Genomic DNA, 18,053 nt, shown 5'->3' with positions numbered 1-18,053 from the left:
CAACTGGATGAAATCATCAACAAGCACTCTTAATTTATTTGAACATTACATATGCCAGGAGAAACTCAGGTCTCACAGTCAAGTATGCTTCGACAGTCAAATCAGATCTTGGGCAACAGAAGTAGGTACTACTATTAGTGAATTGTCTGAAGGGCTATATTGTTAAACTCAAAGAAACTGTCATGTTATCTGCTTATATATGTAAATAATTACTATTAAAAACAGTCTTGATCACGATTTATTTAACAAGGTGACCGGTTTCGACCACTACTGTGGTCATCTTCAGACCATTGAGTAGGAACCCCTTTCTGTTGGAGAATCACAATGAGTTGTGATTCTCCAACAGAAAGGGGTTCCTACTCAATGGTCTGAAGATGACCACTGGTCGAAACCAGTCACCTTGTTAAATAAATCGTGATCAAGACTGTTTTTAATAGTAATTATTTACAAGACATTGATCACTGCTGTTCCCGTAATGCATTCAAAAGTAATTATATATGTAACCTGAGCTGTCTTTATTATAATAACGTAAACTGATTAGGCCCAAACTACAGTGGAACAGTTTTCTTGGGTTGAAAAAACTTTGCAGGCTCTGTAGTGCAACACCACTGTCAAGCTGATACTAACTTACAATCATGATTGGATTTGGAAAACTTTCTTAAATAAGAAACAAAATCAGCTCTTAAAGTGCAGAAAAAATGCATGTAATGACTGATTAAGACAAATCTTGATCTGGATTATGTGCATTCAGTTGCCTGCATAAAACAATACTATCAATTTTTGATCCTGTTTCTTCTTACATTGAGTGAAAGATGAGAAGTTATGAAGCCCTGATATGAAATAATGTTCATTAAATAAAAAATAAAAAACTTCCTATGCCCCACCATTTGGTTAAAATTTCATTTTATAAAATGTTTCATTTGCTGCAAAAGCAATTTGTTAAGTTGGAAAACAGAATGCAAGACAGGTAGGATCTCAAATGTTGCTTAATCATAACACTTCAAGCTTTTGTCAGATTACTTGAAAGTATTACAGTACTCAAAACTTTAACACAACTGTGACATTCAGTGATGACAAAACAAAACTTCAGTACAAATAGTATCACATCAAGTGTTTACTAAGGGATTGCCAACTAAACTAAATGATACTGATGTTACTGGGATTGAAATGCTACACCATGACAATATTATCAGTTTATCTGAAAGTCTTTTCCACTGGGAATGTGAAGAACTAACAAAATTTTCTTCTGTGATAAAGTCAAGTATAACACATAATATGGAGCCTTCAAAGTGACTGGTTGACATTATGTACCCACAGATTAGACAACGTGAAACAACTGTCCAAAATAATGCTGTTCAACATGAATGACAGTAGTTGATAAGTCAAAATGGCCATGGACCTGAGTGGCCTTGTGTCAGCTGTCGGATTGTCTTTGATCCCTCTGCAGTGCATCTCACCTGTAGCATACAAGAAGCAGTTGGGTAATATTGTATCTGGGAAATGTGTATTACACAGAGCTTCATGGATCCAAGTTGCTGAGGAGCTACATTTGTTAAGAAAGAGGATAGGAGTGCAGAAACCTCAAAGCAAAGGAACTTTGGAGCCAGCTGCGCTCTGATGGTGGAAATGATGTTGGCTGTGGAAGTATGTAGGTGGTGGTGTGACTGTGTGGCACTAACCATGAGTCTTACTCTAGCATGAGAACCACCAAATGCTCAGGCAGGAGAAGGCAGCTGCTTTTGCCAAAACTATGTAGGCAGGAGCTAGACACCAGGCCATCAAACGAAAATCCACAGGATGTGACAGCTTTGTTGATCTTAAGTTAAATGAATCAACTGATATAGAAGTCTTGATTAAGAATGAAGTACCATGATTGTGCCCCCTATGCACTGACTGTTAGTTTTTAAGAGAACATCAACAAGATGCTAATTCAGATGTCCTCCTGTAATACAGCCATGTAATGCAACAGTTAGGTGATAGCAGTTCCTACATTTTTTAAAAAGGAAGCTATAATGTGGTGTGGAGTCGTTTATGACCTATGATAATGTACATTTGGTAGCAAATATATATCTGTGTTATATTTACTTACTTCTCTAAATGTCAAACAAATTTGCACATTTATAACTATAGACAAAATTCTATCATTTACTTATGTACATAAATGTATTAACAGAATTTTCTGTACTGTCATGGTCATCAGTATTTGTCTTAACACAGTACCTTCAGTCTTTGTTCATTAAAATCAATGCAAAGGGCTTAGGGAAAAAATGGTAAAGTATAGTACAAGGACAGCACAGAAAGTCATGCTAATTGATACTACATCACTAATAAGTAAAAATACCAAAATAAGAACATTACAAATGTCATACACATAAAAACATTTCACACCACTAAAGTGTAAAAGTACATCACATACAATATGTACAACTTTCACAGTCACATTTATCACGGAGTTCACATTGCAGCAAACTACGAACATTGTAACAAAATGGACTTACTACAATTCAATTAAAATATCTGTATATATACACTACAAAAATACTTTATTCCAGTCCACTGATATAATCTCATGTTAAAAGTTATGTTCTTTTGAGTATTCACAATTACAAGAAAGGACTGATGCACTTTTGAAAGCTATCTTCAAAATGAAGTCCTGCTTAACTTACGGTACACGAACTATTGTTACTCAGATGTGAGTGGAGAACAGAACCATGATCTTGGCACAAAGAAGTCCCATGTAGAATCCTGGAAAAACAAAATCCATTAAAACAATGTAAGTTTGGATGCTATAGTTTTGTGGTTAGCACTAGGTGACCATTTCTGTAAACTGAAATACTGTGTAAGAGAATGATTCTGGGTGTGCATGATGCTGAGATCTCCTGCTAATGATGTTTGTCATCACGCATGTAATGATATTATGAGAAGGATAGTTGCTATTCACCATATAGCAGAGATGGTGAGTCACAGATAGGCACAAAAAGAAGACTGTCAGAAAGCGAGCCTTCAGCCAACAAGCCCTTTGTTGTAAATAGACGACATATACAAATGCACTCGTGCAAATGCAACTCCCATGCACATGACTACAGTCTCAGGCGGCTGAGGTCCTGCAGCCAGAGACTGTGGTCTTATAAGTTTGACTATGAGTACAAGTATGAGTATGAGTGAGAGTGAGAGTGAGAGAGAGTGAGAGTGACAATGAGAGTGTGTGTGTATTTCCAATAAAGGCCTTGTTGGCCAAAAGCTCACTTTCTGACAGTTTTTGTTGTGTCTAACTGTGACTCAGTGTCTCTGCTATATGATGAGCAACAAGTATTCTTTTTGTAATATTGTTACATTCCATCGTACAACAGTGACAGCTGTCCCAACTCAAGTATTAGATGAGAGAATCCAAACAAACATACTCACTCTTCTATAGTCTATAACTTGGAATAAAATTAAACATATTTAAGATTTGTATGCAGCAGTTTAGTGTATTATTGTCCCAGCTAATGCCAAGAACACATAATCAGTATGCATGGTACAAACAGAAGACAGTTGTAGCGGGACTTTGAATTTCGCCGCGCTACACTCATTCCCTCAGATAAAAAATATCCCGTCGCAGCGGTACGAGCACTCGACGGCAGAGAAACTACTAAAATTGTAACTCTTTTTTTGTTTTCTATCCGTTTCAATTGTCTCTTGATAGCCGAAGCTTAAGGCAGACGCGATCTGATTAAGACGAAAAAACTTATTAATGCGTAGACATTGTGGAAGTTGTTATGAAATTCGGAGGATGGAGAGAAGCAACTAAAATAAATTGCATTTAATATCAAGACGGTTTTTGTGTACATTAGAAATTCCTGGACAATGAAACTTATTGCAAGATTTCGGAGCCAACTTTTCAAGCAGAAATGAAGGAGATTTTTGAAGACCTGGACACCGCACGAAAGAAGACAAGTTAACCTGGTAAAGGATGATTTATCTACGCCACTTACCCCTGTCAGTTACGTTTTGTTATTCTCTGTTTCTTTTCATTAAGTTTTGTAGTGGAAATTGGTTTAACTTTTGCTCAAAAACGCCACAAGGACCACCCCAACAATAGCTTTTCCGAATCACGAAGTCCGATAGCTTTTCTGTAACAAAAAGTCCGATTTGTGTTACATTCTTTCCTTTTTTTCACGGTCATTTACGATTTTAAAACCCCCTTTTTATTCACCATTTCTTCCCACATTTCCAATCTTTCCTTTTCTTTTCTTCTCTTTTTCTATTTTATTTTCCACTACACAGTGCAACAAAAACAAGGATGGCTGAGATGAGATTTCCCTTCAGTTGGTGCAAAACTATATTGAAGTTATACTGCAAGTGTTTTTATATTAAAGAAATGCAAGAGCAATGACAAAAAAATTTTAAAACTTCTCATATTTGTGGTACTTTGAATACATGGTACTGTTCATTTTTGCACATTGTAAAGATCTTGGTAACCATATACAGTAAAAATTGATAGCCCTGTTCTATGGTGATGTAAAACTTCACAAGAACATTGAAAATATTTGGGAGTCAGTGATACACATTAAAGTGAGGTAAGTAAATTAAGTCTATAGGAGGCTCTGAAGGCCGCAAAATGGAAGTATTTATTTCAAGGTAACCAGATGCTATGAGTGAGTATAACATAAACAAAAGGCTTCAGTAGTGAGTTGTTTGAAAGCATATAGGCCTGTTTCAAGAATAAGGAGTTTCTCTGGTCATATGAAGTGCAATAAAACTAAAAAGCTGCCTTAGTCTCAGTTGTTTGTAGCTTCTGTGAATCCATTTTTTCAAGCCAGAGGTGGATCTGTGAAGAACTGATGTGTGGTTAGTCATCATGTAGTTGGGATAGTCTATTCTTCCTTTAAAGTATTTTAACTCAACAGGTGTTTCTGATATATTTCAAACTTCCATAACTTCCTGATATAGAAGAGGTCTATGAAGATGACAGATTGTTACCTACAACAAAATTACACTTTATCTCACTGCCACTGAGATGTTAGGGCATACTTATATGACCCTCTAATTGATTGATGGGTAGGGTGGAGAGGTATTGTTGAATACCTATTGCGTTTTACAAACCTAAATCATCCTAAATTCTATCTGTGGGAAGCACTGGAATGTTAAGTTTTTCAGCAAAGGTCATCTATGATAAATATGGCACAAAAAAACATGTAAGCTGTGGTGTAGGAATCCTACCAGATACATAGAAAGCTGAAATTCTGCACAGAAGTTTGATGGTATCAACACTGTTTAGTCCAGTGGTTCTAAACCTGTTTGTTATACCTGTTGCCACCTTTGCAACTGCTGAATATCTGATGCCCCTATGTTTGTTTATTTTATTAACTTTTGTTTTATTCTTCCAAAAAACTTTATTTGGCATTAATCTGTATTCTCTTAGTAATACAATACTTATGTTTCAAAGAACCTGACAGCCAAAGTAGAAACATCTGTCTTACTTAAATATCTAATGATATTTTTCTTGCTTGGGCAGTGATTTTCACATGTAACTTAAAAAAGAGAGAGAGAGAGAGAGAGAGAGAGAGAGAAAGAGAAATTCGGAACATCAGCGAAACAGTTGAAATTGCTTTCATTAACCAGTTCCTGAATGTGTGGTTTCAAACTAGTTAAAGCACATCTAAGGTCCTTATACATGTTCAGGCAATTTTTTTTTTCCCCACAATGGCTAGAGGTGAGATTCCAGTCTCTAATAGATATGTATATGATAACTGAAGACTGTATGAGGACTTTTAAGGCTTCCTTTGCCACCTCTGGATGCAGGGAAATTGATCAAAAATTCTAACAACCTAGTTTATTGAAATTGTTCTTCAGCACTCTAATCACATTTCATTTCAGTTTAATTGGATCCTTGTGTATTGCATCAGGAAGGGCTTGCATGTCAGTTGTGAAGGGTAATCTTGCTAATTTGCACTGCCAGTCTTCTGAAGACAGACAAGGAAAATAAAGTATGAACTCTTCTCAAAGCCATTCCGAGGATTTACTGATGGTGACCCTCCACTCATGGACATTGCACTCTTGCCTATCTGAAAGATCACTGAATCGAGGGAATGGCAAAAAGTTAGCAATGGGAGCATTCAGGTGACACTTCCATAGTTCTCTCTTTTCCAAGAATGCCCTTACGGCATCACTGGAATCCATTATTGTGGTATTTCTACCTCGTAGATGCAAATGCAGATTATTCAGGATTTCAAAAAAGTCTGCAAGGTATACTACTGAAAATGTGAAGCTGTCATCAGTGATTGAATGATGCTCAGCTTTCCTTTGACTGAATATAAATAGTTCTACATCTGATTTCAATTTGTGCACCCTGCTAAGCATATTGTCCTTTGAAAGTCATCAGACTTGTAGATGAAAGATTAAAGACTGGTGTTCAGCATTAAGGTCATTACATAGAACAAAGAAAAAGATTCATAGCACTTAATTTTATTACTTGCACTGATAGCCACTTTCAGTGCAATGATCAGTTTCTAGGTGTTTTGGCTTTAGAAGAGAGCAACTGTCTGTAAATCCTACAGTGAGAGCCAATAAGATTAGTATTTTTTTCCAGCAGGAAATACATCAGAAAAATTTGATGATGTTTTTAGAAAACAGCAATTGTTTCATCTCTGCCTCATCCACAAAACAATCATATACTGTTAAGTGACGATGCTGAGCTGTATCAGTAGAATCTCTACACTATAAGACAAAAATGGAGACATTTTCAGTCTTAACTAGCTGTTCTTTTACATGCAGAGACATTTCTTTCATCCTAAATTACACACTGTTGTTTGAAAGAGGTCTCCTGACAATTTTTCACTGACTACCTTCTCCAAAAACAGTTTTGGTTGTGTTAAGAATGAAAGGTTTGTTTAATTATATTGCTATAAAGAGTCTGCATCTGAACAAATATGTTTGCCTCGGATGCAAAGGCTGAATGGGAGGGAATGTTTGACATGGAAAGGATGGCAACTGTCAAAATGTAAGTACCGCTGTTTGTTGGTAGATTTAATGTTGACGGAAGTATTTGTTCGGTTGCAGACTCTTTACAGCAATTTGCCACCATTCTCACCTCAGCCTTCACTCCACTTAATTATCCCACCAGCCTGATTAAAAAGATTTCCTGGGCTATCACATCCAATGCCGGTACTACTGATCCCTCCAAAAAACAACTTTGAAGCTCATCATTGGTGATTAAGTATTATCCTGGTCTGTAAAGTGTTAATCAGCTACTTCGACAGGGCCATTACTTCCTAAAATCCATTCTGTCTGAAATTTTGCCCACCTCACCTAGAATAGCTTTCCATACCCTCCCAATCTCCGCAATATTCTTGTCAGACACTATGCTCCTTCTGCACCCATCTTCCTACCCTATGGCTCCTACCCCTGTGACCAACCCCAGTGCAAAACTTGCCATCTGCACCCTCCTACCGCCACCTATAACAGCCCTGTAACTGGCAAAATGTATTTTATCAAAGGGACAGCCACCTGCGAAACAACACATCATATACCAGCTGTTATGTAAACACTGTTTGGCCTTCTACATCGGCATGACTATCAACAAATTATCAATTGTGATGAATGGGCATTGGCAGAGGGTGTATACTGGCAACTCACAATATCCTTTTGCAGAACATGCTCTACGATGTGACATTCATGACCTCGGCACCTGTTTCACCACACGTGCCATCTGGATTCTTCCCCAAGGCACCAGTTTCTCATAACTCCGCAGGTGGGATCTAGCACTACAACATGTCACTGGTTCTCACCACCCACCTGGCCTTAATTTACATTAATTTGCTCCATCTAAGCATTTCTTCACTGTACCTACTCTTTGCTTCACTCTGTTTTAGTTTTCTACATCTTTCATTGTCTTTCCCAGTCTGTTTTTCACTGCCGCCTGCCACCTCTGTTACTTACAATGCACTTAGCTTTTCATTCTTATTAACTGATGCATGATGTTGAAGCAGTAATCTCTGTCTGCGTATTACCCTGTCTTCCACCTTCAAGCTTTCAGGTTTTCAAATCTCATCTGATGCAGTCCCCGACATCCGTCTTTCCTTCTCACCCCATTTGGTAAGTCTCCCCTGACCTGCAGTTCTGGGTGACTTTTCCAAAATCTACCCCTTTTTCTAGACCTCTCCAGTCCTTTTCTTCACCCCTCTTCATTCCCCTTCAACCCTTCTGCCTGAAGAAGGAGCCACTGGCTCAGAAAACTTGCCAATTACAACCTCTTTTATGTGTGTCCTGCGACTGCTTGGTGAGTAGACTTTTTATGTATCCAATTAAATAATTTTTACATATACAGAAATTCTTTTATGGAATAGAAACAGTGCTTCATTATAAATGACTTTAGTTTAATTTTAAATATTGTTCTGTGACATTTTTGACGTACATTTGATTTCCCTCTGGTACAATAGTCATGTAGAGTTTTGTTTGTAGTAGTCTGCCTGCTTGTAAAAGGTAATCTATCGAAGACGATAGTTTCACAAATGAATAAACTAAAACATTCGTAACACAAATTTCAGTAAAATGAAATGAGATTTACAGGACTATCTTTCCAAGGCCACAAATTATGCTTAGAGCTCTTGCTTGAATTCTAAAAACTTTTACATTGTGAGTTGAGTGTCCCCAGAAAATGATAAAATATCGAAGCAGTGAGTGGAACTGCATATAGTATGCCTGCAGTACTGTTGTTTTTCTTGTTGTTGACTTTAATATTCTTAGACCACAGCACAAGGATGAGATTTTCCTATACAAATTATTTGTGTGTGTCCCACTTTAAATCTTGTTAAATCCACATACCCAAAAATTTTTTGACATTTTCTAGAGGATAATTTTTTAATCATGTTTGAACAGATGTTTGATTAGATGGAGGAAACAAATGAAAGTTGACACACATTTTTTCTCAGTACTTGTAATGAGTTTGTTTCTGGTATACCACTCAGGAAGTCTTTTCATACAACTTTCTACTGTTGACAGCAAGGTTTCTAGGTTGGATCCAATAAACAATATGCTAGTGTCATTGAAAAATAGAATAGTTTTTTGGGGACTCATATATTCAGGAAGTTGTTCACATGAATCAAGAAGAATAGAGGACCTAGGATTGCAGTACACCATATTTTATTGCTAATTCACAAGAAAGGAAGTTGTTGTATCCTGTTTCATTCTTAGTTATGAATTCATACTGAAGTGATACCTTCTGCCTGTGGCATTTTTTAGGTTCAGACTTGTCTACCTATGTCCTACTCTTCTTCCTCCCTGTCTTTCTAATTTTTTGAGCAGAATGTTATGGCAGAGGACATTCTAGCAAGGTGTTTATGCTCCTCATAAATGTCCTAAGAAGGAGAGTACAGAGATAGTGAACTCTAATCTTTAACTAAAATAAATTCATTAGTTTACAATTTTAGTTTAAACCTGTAGCTGGGTGCACCATACTCACAATAAACCGAGGGCAGTGGCGTCGAGCAAACCACTCCATCATGTAGAGACTGGTAAGGAGACCTGTTCCTGTTGTGATGAGCAACCACATTAATAGGTTGCCACCTGGCAGCCGATCATGTGTTACAAACACTAGGCCCACTGTAAATAATAATAATAATAATAATAATAATAATCATAATAATAATAAGCAAGTAATACTGTTAAAATTAGTTTTTTTTTAAATGTTTCACTCATCCAATACAAGCATCTTCAAAACTCTAGAACACAATGTGTTACACAACCATACAATAAGGTAACATCACAAATTTGACGTACAACATGCTAACTTACATGAAGTAGTGAAGGGCCACAGTGTCACACATAGAAGTCTAAAACACCACACCTGGTTATTAAAATAATTTTTAAAAGACCTAGTAAAATTACAAATTAAAATTATAACTGCCACTTTTATGGTCATTAACACATATACCTCATGTATGTAACATGTTATTAATGCCACCAAAAGTAACATATATTGGCACAGATTAAACGTACCATTGAGACATGGTGACTTGATTCCTCTTATGTCTAAAGGTTAGAATACAGTATATGGAGTAGAAGACATTTAAAACACACATATTTGTTTACGAGGTACATATTTGTTACATATACATATTTGCATATACTCATGAATATGACAAATTTCAATTGCATAGAACTTTTGTATTTACGGGCAACGGCCGTGCCGCATTGGATACACCAGTTCCCGTGAGATCACCGAAGTTAAGCGCTGTCAGGCGTGGCCGGCACTTGGATGGGTGACCATTCAGCCACCATGCGCTGTTGCCATTTCTTGGGGTGCACTCAGCCTCGTGATGCCAAATGAGGAGCTACTCGACCGAACAGTAGCGGCTCCGGTCAAAGAAAACCATCATAACGACCGGGAGAGTGGTGTGCTGACCACATGCCCCTCCTATCCGCATCCTCAACCGAGGATGACACGGTGGTCGGATGGTCCCGATGGGCCACTTGTGGCCTGAAGACGGAGTGAGTGCTTTGTATTTACACCAAATGGCAATTAGGAAGGCCATCCACATTGGCTCTGCTGATATGAAAATAATTATGATTTGCCACATTTATGGAAATTAACACATTTCTAAGATTCACAGTTGGTTGTAAATAAGTTTTAAATTTTTATTTTTATTTACTTATTTAGGATAAAAAATTAGAACTGGCTTTATTTCTTCAGACACTAATTTGTGTACATTTTATTTGTAGAAGCTCACTAAAATTATTAGGAAGCATATGCAGTTTAGTGTGTGTATTGCAGAATGAATAAATAAATAATCAAACATAAAGCAGCATCTCTCATCTTTATGATATCAGCAGACCAAACATGAATAGCCTTTCTAATGGCCATCCGGGTTTAATATGCAAGTTCCATGCAGTTTGAAATTTCTTATCATGAGTACACACAAATACATATTTGCATCTAACTGGGAGCAAATTATGTAGCTTCATCTGTGTGCTTCGATATCTTAATTTCTTGAATTTCTGGATGTTAATTTAATATTTATGACACAGTTCTCATATCTGTGTCAGAAAGTAAAATGATTTTGTGACATATTAGAAGTTCCTGATCAGGAGAGCATTATTTAGTCTCACTTGAGTGCTTTGACAGTTTAGTTTTTCCATCCTTGTGCATTAATCCAATTTATTGGACACATTTCTGGTGTCTTCATCAGTGTCTACAGTAGTAGAGTCCCATAGCACAATTTGATATCCTTTGTTTGTCTGTGTAGAGTAGTGTAGTTTTCCATGGTCATTTGTATGCCTAGGGGCTGTGATTGCTATGTGTAGATGCACGCCAAGTTCGTGATACTTTACTATCAGCTCCAGGCTGTGATGACTTTGGTTACACAGCATGAGGCTGTAGTGGATGGGCATCCCTGTTGTGGGCCAGTTGTGGGGGTCCAGTGGACATCCACATGACCCTTGAGTCCGCTGATCAGTCTGCACTTGTGGCCAGCCCAGTTATTGCTTGTACTGAGGCTGACCGCACAACCGTGGTCAAGTGGGACGTTGCCTCGGAGGCCAAAAGTAAGGCTGGAAAACAGGTTCCAGGTGCTGTCTTTGGCTGACCCTGTGCTTCTGCCAGATGCAATTGCTTGTCCTGTATCAGAGGAAACATTTCAGCCTGAAAGATTCGGGCAAGCACAGAGGATGGGATTATTGGTAGTTGGGAGCTCCAGTGGAGCCCCTTGGCGACATGGCTGCCCAGTGGAGCCCCTTGCCAAGGAGATGAAGAAAGCCAATGTGGAGTCTTTGTGCCTATCAAGTGGAGTCATTTCAGATGCAGAATGGGTCCTTCCAGATGCCACTAAGATCACAGGATGCAGCTAACTGCAGGTGGTACCAATGACATATGTCACTTTGGTTTGGAAGAGATTCTCTCTGGTTTTGAGCAGCTATCAGAAGTCGTAAAGGCTGCCAGTCTTGCTTGTAAAATGAAAACAGGGCTTACTGTTTGCAGCATAGTTGACTGGACTGATATTGGACCTCTGACACAGAGGAGGGTCTAAATCGGAGGCTCAGATGGTTCTGTGACCATGTAGGCTGCCAATTCCTCTAAATGTGTCAGGAGTCCATTACATACAGGAGTTGGTTACATGGGTAGCTGGGGCTTTGTGGCATGGACTGGGCAGTTGTTTTGGTTAGAGAGCATTGGGGAAACACAAAAAGGGTTTTCCTCTGAGAGGGTGCAAGTGAAATACAGGAAGAACATAGATATAGAAACCATTGGTATAATAGTTGTATATTGTCATAGCTGTGTTGGGGAAGTACTAGAGCTACAAGTGTTAGAAGAAAGTGCTGATGCTCAAATCATTATGGGCACTGAAAGCTGGCTAAAGCCTGAGATAAGTTTAGCTGAAAGTTTTGTGAAGAACCTAACAGTGTTCAGAAAGGACACAGTTGGTGGTGGCATGTTTGTTGTTGGAAGTAGTTTATCTCTTTGCATAATTGAAATAGGTAGTTCCATGAGTTAGTATGGGTAGAGGTCATTCTTGACAACCGTGATAAAATAATAATCGGATCCTTTTACCAACCTCCCAAGTCAGATGATACAACTGCTGGAAGTTTAAAGGAAAACTTAAGCCTACTGGTGGTGATTACAATTTACCTTCTACATGTTGGTGAAAATACATGTTTAAATCTGGAGATATGCATAAATAATCATCCAAAAGTATGCTAAATGTCTTCTCTGAAAATTATTTTGAGCAGTTAGTTCTTGAGCCCACTCTAATAGTAACATGTTGTGAGAACACACTTGACCTCGTAGCAACAAATAATCCTGAGCTAATAACAAGCATTAATATGGATAAAGGGGTAAGTGAGCACAGGCTGGCTGTAGTGAGACTAAATACTATAACTACGAAATTCTCCCAAAATAAGCGAAAAATATACCTACTCAAAAAGCAGATAAAATTTCTCTTGATGCCTTCCTGAGAGACAATCTCCACTTCTTCCACATTAACAATGCAAGTGTAGACCAGATGTGACATGAATTCAAAGAAATATTATTGACAGCAAGTGAGAGATTTACACCAAATAAATTAATATACAACACAGCTGATCCCCCTTAGCACACAAAACATGTTAGAACACTGTTGCAAAAACAACGAAAAAGCATGTGAAATTAAAATGAACACAAAAGCTCCAAGGCTGGCAACCTTTTACAGAAGCTCGAAATTTTGCACAGTCTTAAATGCAAGATGCTTATAATAGTTCTCATGAGAAAACTTTGCCTCAAAACCTGGCAGAAAATCCAAAGAGATTCTGGTCACATATAATGTACGCTAGCAGCAAGACACAATATCTTCTCTGTACAATATCAATGGAAATACTATCAATGGGGGTGCTGCTAAAACAGAGTTATTAAACACAGCCTTCCAAAATTCCTTCACCAAAGAAGATGAAGTAAATATACCAGAATTTGATTCAAGAACAGCTGCCAACTTGAGTAAATTAGATGTACTTATCCTCAGTGTAGTGAAGCAACATAAATCACTTAATAAAATCAAGTCTTCCAGTACAGACTTTATACCAATTAGGTTCCTTTCAGAGTATGCTGATGCAATAGCCCCATACTTAACCAACACATACAACTGGTCGCTCTATGAAAGATCAATACCCAAAGACCAAAAAGTTGCACAGGGCATACCAATATTCAAGAAAGGCAACAGGAGTAGTCCACTTAATTACTGGCCCACATCATTAACATCAATATGCAGCAGGATTTTGGATCATATTTCCTTCAAACAATATGAATCACCTAGAAGAGAATTGTCTATTGTCACAGAGTCAACACAGATAAAGAAAACATCTTTGTTGTGAAACACCATCAGCACTTTACTCACATGAAGTGTTGAGTGCTACTGACAAGGGATTTCCAACTGATTCTGTATTTCTGTGTTTCTGGATTTCCAGAAGGCTTTTGACACTGCAGCTCACAAGTGGCTTGTAATCAAACTGCGTGTTTATGGAATACCATCTCAGTTATGTGACTGCATTCAGAATTTCTTGTCCAAGGTCACAGTACTTAGTAATTGATGGAAAGTCATTGAGTGAAACAGAAGTGATTTCTGGCATTCCAGAAGGTAGTGTTGCAGGCCCCCTGCTGTTCCTTATCTATATAAATAATTTAAGAGACAATCTTAGCTTGTTTGCAGATGATGCTGTCATTTATCGTCTAGTAAAGCCATCAGAGGATCTAAACCAATTACAAAATGATTTAGAAAAGAGATCTGTATGGTGTGAAAATTGTCAATTGATCCTAAATAACGAAAATTGTGACATCATCAACATGAGTTTTAAAACGAATCTGTTAAACTTAGGTTACATGATAAATCGATCAAATGTAAAGGCAGTAAATTCAACTAAACATGTAGAAATTACAGTTAAGAACAACTTAAATTGGAAAGAACACACAGAAAATATTGTGGGGAAGGTGAACCAAAGACTGCAATTTATTGGCAGAGTACCTAGAAGATGCCACAGTTCTACTGAAGAGATTGCCTACACTACCATTGTCCATCCGTCCGTCCTTTGTAGTACTGCTGTGTATTGTGTGGTACTTACCAGATAGGATTAATGGAGTACATCAAGAAAGTTCTAAGAAGAGCAGCACATTTTGTATTATTGAGAAATAGGAGAGAGAGAGAGAGAGAAACAGACATGATACAGGATTTGGGGTGGACATTATTAAAACAAAAGCGTTTCTCTTTCCACCAAGATGATCTCACAAAATTTCAATCACCAACTTTCTCCTCCAAATGGGAAGATATTCTATTGTCTCTGACATAGGGAGAAATGATCACCATAATAAAATATGGGAAATCTGAGCTTGCAAAGAAAGAGATAGCTGTTCATTTTTTCTGCACGCTGTTTGAGAATGGAACAATAAAGAATTTTCGTGAAGATGGTTCAATGAACCCTCTGTCAGACACCTGAGTGTGATTTGCAGAGTATCCATGCAGATGTAAATGTTCTGTAGGTGTAGGGGTATGTATATACTGCACTCTAACAGCTGCAGATTTAGGAGGAATCTTATCACTGTGTCTGAAGGGTACATTTAATCTACACTACTATAGGTTAATTTTAATTGCATTAATGTTACATATATACCATATATACATGATATGTATTAATGCCTGTAGAAATTTAAATTATAATTTTAATTTGTAATTTTGCTACGTCTTTTCAAAATTATTTTAACAAGCAGGTATGGTATTTTAGACTTATGTGTGAAAATCAAAAAAAGTGGTGCATGTTTGTCATAGTTAAGTTGTATTAATGTTTTTCCTATTATGGTGTTTCACACTTGGCTCCATGAGGTGGTTTCAGCTGACACATATATTGATGGGGTTTGACATGCTCAACAAGAAATGATATGTCTTGCCATTTGATCTTAGACAGTACATGACCAGAGAGTTTATGTTAACTATACACAACCAATTTACTCAATTTTAGGTAGGATGGTGGCACTATGCAGCCCAAAATTTTTAATGTGTGACCCTTTGCTACTTAACATAAGTTAACACATTGTAAGCTGTAATGCAATATATACCCACAGTAATGAAGATGCTCGCATTGACCATGTGAAACATGTTAACTAAAGAAAAAGTGACATTCAACTTGTATCTGCTCTACAGTTTTAATTTCTGATGGTTTCTGCTCCACTGCAAGCAAATGCCCATGTAAAATAATAATAATAATAATAATAATAATAATAATAATAATATTGTGTTGCACTGGTTGTCTTTTGCTGTGTTTACAAATAGATGTACAATAGTTCAAGATAAAATGCAATGTGGAAATTTATAACCTATTAACTTTACTGTGTCTTTGCTTATAAACACTGTTCAGCATATGTGAACCATAGTAATCAGACGTGAAGTAATTTGTAATTAGAGAAAAGTCATGTACAAGTGATCAAAAGAATAGTTTAATATTTGCAGCCTTTTGCCTCAATTGCTATTTAAATTATGTTTTATCATTAGATAAGAAAAATTTCATCGCTTTCAACTGAAAGTTTTATTTGTGCATACCAGTATATATATGTGCAAATAAAACTGAGTTGCAAAAGACTGAATCATTCTTATCTATATGATAAGGCATAAGATCAGAAATGCTCATATATTGTAGATATAGCAAACTATGGAAAAATATTGAATCCAGTAAAATCTGCAAGTTTTTAACTTTTGGCACTCTTATCTGCATGCTGCATAAATCACATCTGAAACAGATTACTTTAAATTTGAGCCAACTGATGATTTGCCTCAGCTCTTGAAAAATTAGTTTTCTGTATATTTTAGTGAATGATACTACAAATTTTAACAGTCATTTAACGAATTTTTTTTGTTACAATATGTGATAGCTACTAATTTAATTTGGGGATCAGTTGTAACATATTATTTTGAAGAATAGGATAAGACTGCAGATACACACCAAAATTATCAAGAGAAACTATTTCTGACAAACGTGCAGCATGCAAAGGAAGTTCTGTAATGAAATAGTAACATTTCTGGTCTCACTGTTATCACTTCACAATGCAATAGAGAGGCCTTGCTTTAATGATAGTCGAGCAAAATTAGTGACAAGGAAAGGTAATCTTTTATAAAACAGAGAAACACATAATAAAAATGCTAACTTCCATATCATAAGGTACTTTTTCTGTACACAGAAAGTTACACTAATTAAATTTGACTTTCAACCACTGGAGTGCTAAACTTAAGGATGAAAGTAAATTTTGCATAAGGAGTCACTGTCAAGTAACACAGCTCTAAGGAAGTTCGATCATTTGCAGAAAGAACTGTTACAGTGAAGTATAGAAGGTAACTCAAAGAAATACACAGTGAGATGAACAGAAATGACACTTTTACATTGAAGTCATCATGATGTGTGATGGTCCCCTGGACATTGCAGAAGGTGAGACACAGTTCTTGATGGAGCGTGTAATTACCATGGGCAGCACTATACATTCTGTAATGTGCTCCCATGCTGGCCACAAGGTTGGTAGCGTATTCCATTTCTCCACCAGTATGGCTGACAACTGCTGGATGGTGACATGCTGCAATGCATCTCCCCAATACATCCCCATGTGTTTAATGGGATTTAAGTCAGGGAACAGACTGGCTAGTCCCTTTGTCAAATATCCTCTCGTTCCAAGAGCTCCTCCTCTTGTGCTGTTTGATGCAGTCACCCGTTTTCATATGTAAATATGGTGTCAGGGTTGAATGTAGCCCTGAAAACTTTCACACATGGAAGAAATAGGGTCACAACAACACTGACCAGGGAGTATACCATATTCGATGATTTGGAGGACAGTATGTCCATACAGATGTATGTGCCTCCCCACACAGTAACAAGTGGACCACCAAAACGACCACATTCAACACTCTCCCTTGGCATATTACATGTTCCCAACTCTGACCATGTGGGGGAACATCCAGCATTGTTGAACATGACTGTTTTGGTGATCCAGGTGTTATACTGTAGGGAAGCATAATGTTGCATGGGCTTACTGATCTGCTAACCTTTGAACATGGTACACTCACCAGTTATTGTGACACTGTCTCCTTCCCAATGTGCATTTTTTTCCGAAATGCATTTCGTCCAGACTTCATTTTTATGGATACAATGTGCGACTGCATCAAATAGCACAGGTGGAGCAGCTCTTGGAACAAAAGGATATTCAGTGATGAACTGACCCGCCCATTCCATGACTTAAATCCCATCAAACACATATAGGATGCAGGGGGGGGGGGGGGGGGGGGGGCGTATTGCAGCACGTCCACATGCACCAACAACAATCCACCTGTTGTCAACTGTGCTGGTGGAGGAATGGAATGCCCTACCATAAGCACTCCTTACCAACCTTGTGGCCAGTGTGGGGTCACACTGCAGAGCATGCATTACTGCCCGTGACAATCACACACCCTATAACAAACCATGTCCTGCATTTTGTAATCTCCAAGAGACTTGCATTTTGTAATGTCCAAGAGACTGTCAGACTGTGGTAACTTCAGTGTAAATAATGTCTTTGAATAAAAGTGTCATTTTTGTTCGTC

At 37.6% G+C, this 18,053-nt stretch overlaps 1 protein-coding gene across 1 annotated transcript in view; it reads right to left on the bottom strand.

Annotated features, from left to right (window-relative positions):
• Nucleotides 1-466: 466 nt before the first annotated feature.
• LOC126458282 (sterol O-acyltransferase 2-like) overlaps nucleotides 467-18,053 on the bottom strand; it is a 163,536-nt gene continuing 145,949 nt past the window's right edge. Inside the window, exons 10-11 of the mRNA XM_050095213.1 lie at nucleotides 9,443-9,582; nucleotides 467-2,745 (exon numbers count right to left, since the gene is read on the bottom strand). Coding sequence (XP_049951170.1) covers nucleotides 2,683-2,745; nucleotides 9,443-9,582 — 203 coding nt within the window. The 3' untranslated portion in view covers nucleotides 467-2,682. The remainder of the gene's footprint in view (nucleotides 2,746-9,442; nucleotides 9,583-18,053) is intronic.

The sequence above is a fragment of the Schistocerca serialis genome, chromosome 2 (genome assembly GCF_023864345.2).
Source record: "Schistocerca serialis cubense isolate TAMUIC-IGC-003099 chromosome 2, iqSchSeri2.2, whole genome shotgun sequence".
In the NCBI taxonomy this organism is placed as follows: domain Eukaryota; kingdom Metazoa; phylum Arthropoda; class Insecta; order Orthoptera; family Acrididae; genus Schistocerca; species Schistocerca serialis.
This window is presented reverse-complemented; position numbering and strand designations above follow the sequence as displayed.